We start from the raw sequence: 10,227 nt of genomic DNA, 5'->3' as shown, positions 1-10,227 counted from the left end.
TATGATGGGACAGTGTTGAAGGGTTCCAGCCTGAGGGATCCAAAGCAGAAAAGAGGGTTTTTCCCTAATAAAGCACAACAAGACTTAAGTTTGTCAATAGGCCAATTCGCACCCTCGACTCACTGACTCATTAATCACAGCTTTCAGGACCACGGGCAGAAATATCTCATATGTTATTGGATGCCCATCGTAAGTAGAAATGATTGTATTAATATTGCTCTTTTCCAATGGACCTTGTGATCAATGATGACCTCTCAAAATGCTGTCTTCATGACATGACCTTAGAGGCTCACTGAGGTCAAAAACACTCCAACAGAGCTGGCCGTGTTCTGTTATATTCCTACGAGGGTAATTTTGTTGTTAAACTGCATTATAGGTTTTAATAGTTTAAATAAAATGAGCTATATTATAATGTTGGTTTCTGGGGGGCCAACATGGATGTAATAACAAAGTGAAATGCAGTGTGTTATAGATTGTTATACACTCTATTCTGCATTAGTGATCGTTTAAGAGACAAGAGTAGGATTGTAATATCTAACTGGCATATAAAATGTTTAAATTTACAGTCAGAGAGCAAAGTAGTATAAACAGTCAGATGTTTATTGAGCTGTATTTCATCAAAGCACAGTTTTCATCAGACAAGCATCATTACACAGAGGTTCAGGCACTTGAGATAATTCACACACAATTCCTACACAAAATGTAAGCAGATGGTCATAGTATGTGAAGAGTAAAGCATGTGTGTGCTGAGTATGTTTGTGTCTGTGTCTTTGCTTGCGTTTGCTTGAGCATGTGCGCATAAAGTAAGGTGTTTGCATGGGAGAGAGAGAGTCCCGCCAATTTGTTGCAAAGAAGTGCATCAGTTAGGCATTGGCTTCTTTTTGGGAGGTGGTCTGGATGTGTGAGGAAAGAGGGAATGGAGAGAAAGGTGGAATGGGTCTATTACAGACAGGTAGGTGAGGTTAGTTATAGGAACAGGGTACAGAGGATTTAGCTTTGGAAAGAAGCAATGACGATCTCCACGATCTGCTGGAGCTTCGTCTTAACTTCCTCGGCCAAAGGTGCAATCTTCTCCTTCAGGGCGGTGAGGTCTTCGGTTTTGATGGATTTTGCCTGGTCATACATCTGCCTGGCCTGATCCTTGTATTCATCCACGTAGGGCTTGGCCATGGTCTTCAGCTCCTCCAGACGCTCACTGACCTTGGTACGCACAGCCTCCACAATGGGTGCCATGGCAGCTTTGGTCTCCTCAAGGTTGACGGCAATCTTGGAACGCAGCTCCTCCACAATGGGCTCCAGCTTGGCCCTCAGGGCTTCCATCTCAGCGGTGTGCTTGGCATAGTGCTCGCTGACGACGGGCTCCAGATGGGCGGTGTACTCTTGGATGTGCCTTTCAAGGACTTCCTTCAGAGCAGCACGTTTGGGCTCGAGCTCGGTCCTCAGGGTTTCAAGATCGGCCTCAACAGCGGCACGGAATCCAGCGGTGGCGTCAGAGATGGTTTTGACAACGCCGTCAGTGACGGGGGACACAGAGGTCTGCAGAGCCTTGATCTGAGTGTGCATGTCCTCCAGGCGCTGAGACAGCTGCTCCCTGGGAGAGGACAGAATAGAGGACAGCAATGCAATTTTAGCTAAACATTAAATAAACACATCATAAATGGTGATTTGAGAACTGCAAAAAGTCAGAAAGGTGTATGAAATAGTGACTAAGAGCGTAGACAAATTACTTAAAGCAAACAGAAAGTGGGACTGACTAAGGAGAATGACATAGCCTTACTTGAGCTCCTTGTACTCAGTGTCATCCAGCTGGTCCAAAGCTCTCTTGGCGCTCTCCTTGACCTGGGTCAAGTAGACATCCATAGCGGCCCGGACGTGGGCCAGCTGGGATGGAGCATCAGCCTGCATCAGGGAAGCTCCCTGAGAGCCTGAGGAGGAAAGAAAAAAAAAAAGAAAATTAGTAAGGGGAAGGAGGGGAAAACCAAACAGCAAGCAACATACAGCTTTTAAAAACTGATCCACTAACTTTTCAACACTGTATTCATGTTAAAGTATTTTCCCTCCAGTAAGAACACTAGGTGCAGTACTCACCGACGGCCAGCAGAAGGGCGAGAGCAAGAGCAACGAATTTCATGATGGTGGTCTAAACAGGAAAAAAGAAGCAACAGTTGCTGATTATTCAATGCACAGGTTATACTCACATTATTACACTGAAATGAGTTTTAATAAAACATCTTTACAAATACATCTTTATACAAAAAAATGAACAAAAACCCATTAATCCAATAAATCTTGAATTCCCTGAGGTATCCAGATAACCAGGCTTAAGAGTTAACACACCTTCAAAGCTACACACTCATCCCAGAATTGGCCCAAATACATTCACCACTAGACATATGCCTGCCTATTAGAAGAACCTGTAATCTGGGTAGATTAGGGATTGCTACAATCTAGAGACAGCTCTGTCAGATTAGCTCTGGACTGCTACCTAATCCTGATCCAGCCTTTACAATAAGACACGGTCATAGAATTAGCTAGTGAGCCCTCTGGACTCAGAAACAATCTCAACCTAGAGGCACTGGAGTTGAGAGATTATTTTTACAAATCCTTGAAATTAAGATAACTGCTGAAATATCACCAAAGGCTGAATAACATTCTCTCAAAGTTACAATCAATTAAATTATATTTCTTAAAGTCACAATTAAAGTTAGAATAAACTCTACTGTAACTTTACAACTCCATCAAATCTTACAGCGTGCAGAAAACTCAGTCACTCTGGCAGATCAAAAAGTTCTCCTGCTACAGTTACAATGTGCTGACTGCCCGTTCTACAGCCCAAGTCCCAGTTACAGCCACAGCAGTTGCTTGTCTTACCTGGTGGAGTTTCGTGAGGAGACTGAATAACTTCAGCAGGAGCAGACTTTTTATAGTGCCCGGGTGAGGGATGAGTCCTTGCAGAGAGGAGGGGGAAGGTGTGAGGGTTGTGTGTCTCCGTGGAGGTGGACCTCACCCCCCAGCCATCTCCCTCAGCAGGGGACTGAGTTGAGAGTTCAATGGTCACCTGCTGGGAGATCACTCAGCACACACACACACACACACACACACACACACACACACAGTCACAGATATGTTATCAGTATCATACATCTACTGTAACTCTTACAGAAGTACAAACATTTCTTGGCGAGAACCTAAAAATCATTTCATGTTTTTAATCAATCACTTTTTTTGAGGACACCATGACATTATAACTTGTGGTTTGATGGTTTATTCTGGAACAACTATTAGCATTTTGTCCTGCTTGATAAAGGCCTTTCTCATTTGCCTTTTGACCAAGCCTCTCCTGTTGTGCAGAAGACATGAAAGGCATGAACAAAAGGAAACTTGGTGTGAAGATAGAGTCGTGAGGATGGTTAAATTAGGAAAGAAATGTGAATATGACTAACAGGGGAGGGGTTGACAAGATGGAAAATTTATTTGTTTTATAATACCAGTCAAAGACAGGAATAGAGCGGGAGAAAGGGAGAGAGGGAAGGTAATAAATAAAATAAAAGCAAAATAAATAAAACTAAAGACTGAGACAAGCAAATAGGTATGAAACAGGAACAGGCTGCCACAGAAAGTATAAATTTCTCCACATTGCCTGAGTAAAGGTATCTTGCAGGGATCCATACTTGGGTCCTGTTTTATTTTACTCATTTTTGCAGCATACACTTCAAACAACAGTTTCGGTTGAACCCCCACCAAATGGTTTTCTTGCATGACATTTCTTTGAGTGCGTATGATAGCAAAGCCACATTATTTACAGTCCTAGTGCTGCCAGAAGGCTGCCAAGAAAAGCAAACAAGAGCAAACAGAGGACAGTGACTAGAGCTGAGTTTGATGCAATCAACTTTGTCACTAAGCTGTGGATAAAAAATATGCATGCACATACACTCCCACAGACCCAAATGATACCACGTAATATAGTGCAGTAATCTAGTATCATAACATAGTATCAAAATAGACTTATCTCAGTTTATAGAATAACAAAATTTGTGGCTGGTGTTTGAATATGTGTGCACTAGGATGTGTGTGTGTGTGTGCATGTGCGTGTGTGCGCTGTGATTAATAGGTCAAAGATTGGTTTGTGCCATGCTGTTGTTTGTTGTCCTGTCACCAGTGGACTTTGTCACCATGGCTTCATGTAATTTGAGGAACAGGAATGATCATAGTATAGAGTTGTCTCTAATTATACATATATATGTATATCACAGGTACTATAATGTTTTCTGTCACAAAAGCTTGCCTATCAAAAGAATTTTCTTTGATTTGCTGTAATATATAATTCTGCTCTCTCATTAAAAACTGATATAATGTGAATGTATGTGGTGAAATCAGTTAAACGCAATAATATAAAATATATAATAACTTGCTCTGGTTAATTAAATGCCTTATTTATATAAAGAAGGTGACATATTGTGTTCTTTCAGTGATCAGTAAAGTGCTTTAAACTAACATTCTAGTTAAAACCAGACCAATATTGCAGATGGTAGGGCGATATTTAAGGTTTATGATTGATTTATTTCTTAATATATTGGGGATACATATATTACATATATTTTTTATTAACCCTTGTGTATTAATGTGCTTTCTAAATGATTCCACAAAAGCATCTCTATGTGGTGATTGGCGAACCATGATAGAAATAAAATGTTGCCTTATCTGACATACCAGACCCAAGCTATCTGCAGGGTGAAAGCTAGTCTAAGAGTGCAGGGTTATTAGGTACAAGGTTAATCATTGTCATCTGCAATCAACAGCCGCTGAGGCTGATCTGTGTTTCTTGCATAAGACAGTTCCAGTAACATATATAATCAATACACGTTTCTCTGAATAATACTACTCTTGAATTCTCCCCCTGTCAATATTTGCTCTATGTGATTGCCACGTGTTTAGTGCATCCCTTATACAACACATGACAAGATACCATAAATTATACAGCAATTCAATTCAATTTAATTCAAGCTATTCAAAACAGACACTTGATCCCCGTATATGCAGATGCTGCATTGAATATGCTACCATAATTGTCTGAATTTGATAGGAATGAATTAGGAGGTGAAAACTGTTTAAGGTAGATTTTTAGCTGGAATAATCTTAAAGGAATAATCCAATAATAGTGTTGATCTTAGGACAGAATACAGTGCCAAATATTCATAGTCATAGCTTAGTACCATATAGTATGCTGGAGGAATGCTACTGTACATTTATGGTTGAGGTTGAATTTGTACTAAACTATCAGAAACTACACTTACATGTTTGATCAAGTAGCCCACATTGGGACCTATTATGTGCCTGTTATGGTAAATCTGTGAAAATGCGTTTTTCATGCACATATTTGAACCAAAACTGAGTATTATCATTTTCTCATAAGTAGTATTATTGCAGGACTGTTCTGTTGGATCTTATTGCATTGTGCAGGGGTTGCAGTTTCTCTGGAGGGTAAACAACAACGCTAAATTCCAGTTTCTCTTTGTGAAAGTTAAAATGTATGTCTGCAGCAATTCATCTATCCTCTGTCTTGTCTTTCTCCACTTTCATCTGCCTTTGTTATTTATCATTCGACACCGGGGCCTCTTTCCTGTCTCTCACCCCCTACATCATCTCATTTTATGTTTTTACGGGTAGCTTGATGACACCGTGGAGACAGAGGGGTGACAGAGCAATCACCTACGCAAGCCTCACATGGATGTTATCAACTCCAGCCATTTGTCTGACACCAATTAGCAAAATACAGCAGACAATGTGAAAATGAAACAATGGGAGCCTTATAGGTGACATTTGATCATGTGTATGTCTGGACTTCTGGCCAAGGGGTGTCTGATTTAATAAATCAAGGTATCAACTATCCTTAACATCTCACATAACAATGCATTGCTTTAAAACAACACTATACTAATACTGAATCAATCAGTTGTTTAATGGATTAGTCCATCATCAAAAACATAATCAACAACTGAACAATTGAATTCTTAATTTGTTTGTCATTCATCAAACAAAAATTCCAGACATGTGTTGGTGCCAGCATCAGAATTGTGAGAAGTAGCCGTTCTCTCTGTGCTTAAACACTTTGAATTTAATGTCAGTGTATTTTGGATCCTTGGTTGGACAATACATGCAACTTGAAGATGTTACCTTGTGCTCTGGGAAATTGTGAAAGAGATTTTTCACTATCTTCTGACATTTCACAGATTGAACAAGCAACTGAGAGAATGATCAATTCCCAGTACACACCAAGCACATTAAAATGCAGAACACATTCGCAGAACATGACCTCTCTGAATGGCTCCAGCTTGTACTGTCATTGTACAGTAGTCTATAGGGCTTTTGACCTGGCTCATGAGATAAGAGTGTTCTACATATCAGCTGCTCTGAGCTCAGAGCTGCTGACCACGATTGAAACCGGCCATGTCAGAAGAATGACTCTTATCTGGAACATCAACCTTTGAGACTGCTTGCATTGCACCACGTTGACTGAGCATCCTCTCTGAACCATCTATCTAGATTACTGCCGCCATAATTGTTATCAATAAGACCTCAGTGATCCTATTTGGCCAGACATTTGCTAAGATTGCTTGTGTCGTAATACTGTGAAGGCAACTGAACACTAAGTTCTTATTATGAGCAACAAGAACATTTAAAAAGGGTAAAAAGAGCAAAAAAGTGTCACCCTAACACCCTAACCCTAACCATAACCCCATCACTGGGAACCTATAGATTAGAGACATTTTCAAATTGTTGAAATTGAGGAAATTCATGGCGGAAAACTATTTTGAGCAAATCACATTGGCAGCATCACCACTGGGTCAAAGATCCAGCTAGTTTGCAAATATTACTTGGGCCTAATTTAAGACAATAGCATTGCTTCATGGAGAAACTTTAGTCTGTTTAAGGGATTTTATTAGTGTCTTCCACAAATCTGTAAAGCCAGCTAATATCTGGGCTAACTCATGTGATGAAATTTATTGATGCTCTATTAAGAAAAGGAACTTCTTTAGTGATGATCAACAACCAGTTTTACAGTGACCATCAAACAGCCAAACAGATGTGGGGTAATTGCCTGGAGCTGATAAATATTTAATCAGCAAATCCACCATTTGATCAGGCCCTGGCTGAGGTTCAAAGGTCACGTCATTGTTCCAGCTGACTCCATGATGGAGCACTGTTCTCAAATCAGCAGGGGAGGTTATCTCAGCTGTAAGCGACAGTGAGGAGCTCTCTCTCTCTTTTCACTCCAACACACACATCACTTCAGATGGCTATACCCAAGTCTACTTAACTGTAGTGATGTGGTTTTGCAATGTCGCATCTGCTGAGGTCGCTCCTGCTTTAATACAGATATTTGGACCAAAGCCCTGGTCGAAGAGTGTCACTGTAGGTTGCATCGCCCTGCGGGTTGTACAGCTTGACAGCAAAGCAAGAAAATCCACCCTGAACTCAGATAACCTAAATGATTTGAGGAGAAAAATGAGGGTGACATACAGTCAAATTGAATATTGTTCAAGCACTCATTGAACGCTCACGTAATCACAGAATGAGGTCACACTCGGGCAACTTCTATGCCAACCAACATGCAGTGAGTTGTTGTTGTGACCAGTGATAGGGATCATTATCTTTTCTGTTTATGAGCCTCTGAGGCCATTTGCTGCTCTTAAGCCTGTTCCAAAGATAATGTAGTTTCTTAAGTGCATAGTAAAATGTAAGGATCTGCCAACAAAGCAGAATGTGTTCCTCTGTGAAGTGTTGAAACCTCTGAAAGTCAATGTGGGACACAAGAGCAAGTTTTTAAAATAATATCAGAAAGGATTTGTGAACACACAGTGTGAAGTTACTGAGTGTCACAATCCATACTATGTGTCTGCTCAAGGATTGCACTGTCAGAAAAGGCATTTTAATTCATCACGTTTGTATTTTAAGTAGAGTTGGAAGTATTATTACACCTAAATACAGTTTTGAGGTACTGAGCATTTTCATTTTGACAGATTTTATACTTATACTAATGGCCTTGTTACTTCACTACATTTTTCTGATTGCTATAGAGGCTACAAATCTGCAGAGGAATATTTCACATGCAAAACATGTGAAAAGCTCATACAGCATTATGCATTACAATATGTTAATCTAACAAGCATTTTATGGAGTATTTAACTCTCAGGCAGTGTTACCTTCTTCAGAAATACTTTTTGATTCTGAAGTACACTTTAATGCAAACACTTATTTACTTTTACAAGTAAAAGTACTTGAAAGTACAATTTTAAATGTAATTTGCATAAATTAATTGAATGATTTATCCACCACTGATTTGAAATAATGGCTAAACAAGGGACTGAAGCAATATTAGTTACTGGCTGAAAAAATCTGCACAAATTAACTTAGTAGCATTACTTTTCTCAAATTCAAATGAAATTTTGTTAAATAGAAAGTGTCATGATGCTTCACATTTAACCTTGAACAAAAGAGATGTAACGAAAAAGCAGTTGACTCATATTTTAGCATTAAAAAAGGATTAACTTCATGGCTACCATGTTGTAGCTCATTTACACACTGAAACATATAGCTTATGTTACATGTTTGGGGTGCTGAGATCGCATTACACATTGAAATCTCACATTCGGACAATGTATTATGTACTTTGATGCGTAGGTGTTGAATTGACCATCTGAGTTTCAAGGCCTGTTTGTAATTCTAAAGCTACCATTGCCCAAGATATAGAGGTTATTCACCTGCTTACTAAAACCAAACCGCCCACACCAAGGACAAAACAAACACTAGAAGGATAGGAAGAAGTCATTTTTGCCTGAACCCATGCATGTCAAGGATTCTGGATAGCTATTTAGTACCTAATATCTAATGCTACAGGACTATTACACGATACATGTATGTGGATTGTTGTTGATATGTAGATTTTTATCGAATAATATCTATGTAATAGCAGAAAACAGAATGTCTAATAGGCAAGAAATGCTGTACATGAGAGGGGAGGAAAATATATGTCGAGCAGTAGGGAATATTTTAAAACTTAATGGATTTTTCTCATTAAACCAGAGAGTTGAAATTATTTAATGAATTCAGCCATTTGCCAGAGTTGGACCAAAGACTGCTTCGCCCCCCCCCCCCCCCCCCCACCAGTCCTTCCTCTTCTGCCCTCTTGTGGTCAAAACCGTAATGAAGAAATCAGGACAGAAGTGATGCTAAAATAGTGTTATTTATTAGAAAGTTTTAATCCTTCCCTGTGCAAAAACTATAATGGCTAGAATTGTGAAACTCCTCTGCAAAATGGTGGATGGGAAGCTTGTTGTTTTAATTTACTCTGTTGTAGGTAACATTCAACAATGGATTGCATGAGAAAAGTGTCATTAATCTGGAATCACACCATGGCTCCACGACTGGACAAAGGACTCATTTAGCAACAGTGTGTTAATGCAGCCTCCAGCTGTGAAAGAGAAGATTGGGGACAGAAAGTACCATTTACCACACCACAGGGAGCCTTACATCCAACTTCTCTAAAACACATGCAAAATACTCGCCTTTTTAAAAGGAAATTCACTCTAAGCTGTTTAAGACACTTTGAAAGGACTTCTTTGAATTTCAACTCACAATGAAACAAGAAATCACAGATAAATAGATACTTTATTAATCCCAAATCCCAGTGAGGTAAAAACAGTGAGGTAAAAAGGCAAAAGAAACAAATGCAATTAAAGGCTAAATTACATACAATAACTAAGTAATCTAACTCAAATATGAACAAAAATAAATAGAACAGAAAGAATAAAATGGACAAGTGGATAATGCTACAGCAGTAAGGTGCATGATTGTCCTTGGATATCAGATTGAGTGTATTAAATATTGATACCTGAATAATCACACAATATATATTGATCCTTGAATAATCCACACAAAGTTTTTACAGTACATATGTATATGTATAGTTCTGAAATGTTGATTTTCTACATCTACTGTTTGATGGCATAAATGGTGAATTGGAGGGTGCCATTACAAAATGTGTCAGTTGTGCTGGAACAACGTGAGACCTATCTCTTCCTTCTCCAAATAGATTAGCTGCAAATCTCTGGAGCCCAGTTCCTCAACCGAGGAAAGTTAAAACTCTGATGTGTCTCAGTGAAAATGGTTGTGGTCTCTAGACGTTAAAGTGAGTGATTCATTTTTAATTTGCTCAGTGAGTTGAGA

The 10,227-nt window shown here is 39.3% G+C and overlaps 1 protein-coding gene across 1 annotated transcript; it reads right to left on the bottom strand.

Annotated features, from left to right (window-relative positions):
• Positions 1 to 579: 579 nt before the first annotated feature.
• On the bottom strand, positions 580 to 2,912 carry apoa1b (apolipoprotein A-Ib). The gene is made up of 4 exons (XM_044355370.1): positions 2,872 to 2,912; positions 2,089 to 2,140; positions 1,778 to 1,925; positions 580 to 1,591 (listed from the first exon to the last, which is right to left on the bottom strand). Exons 2-4 carry the CDS (start codon positions 2,129 to 2,131, stop codon positions 991 to 993), a joined length of 792 nt encoding a protein of 263 aa, XP_044211305.1. The 5' UTR covers positions 2,132 to 2,140; positions 2,872 to 2,912; the 3' UTR covers positions 580 to 990.
• Positions 2,913 to 10,227: the final 7,315 nt, after the last annotated feature.

The sequence above is a fragment of the Thunnus albacares genome, chromosome 6, assembly GCF_914725855.1.
Source record: "Thunnus albacares chromosome 6, fThuAlb1.1, whole genome shotgun sequence".
Classification (NCBI taxonomy): Eukaryota; Metazoa; Chordata; class Actinopteri; order Scombriformes; family Scombridae; genus Thunnus; species Thunnus albacares.
Note: the sequence above shows the minus strand (reverse complement) of the source record. Positions and strands in the feature narration are given on the sequence as shown.

Bases quoted from the DNA above. Each gene is read 5' to 3' on its own strand.
- apoa1b (XM_044355370.1), bottom strand. From the start codon at position 2,131: ATGAAATTCGTTGCTCTTGCTCTCGCCCTTCTGCTGGCCGTCG. The intron at 1,926-2,088 runs GTGAGTACTGCA...TTTCCTCCTCAG, and splicing joins CGCCCTTCTGCTGGCCGTCG to GCTCTCAGGGAGCTTCCCTG. The intron at 1,592-1,777 runs GTAAGGCTATGT...GTCCTCTCCCAG, and splicing joins ACTGAGTACAAGGAGCTCAA to GGAGCAGCTGTCTCAGCGCC.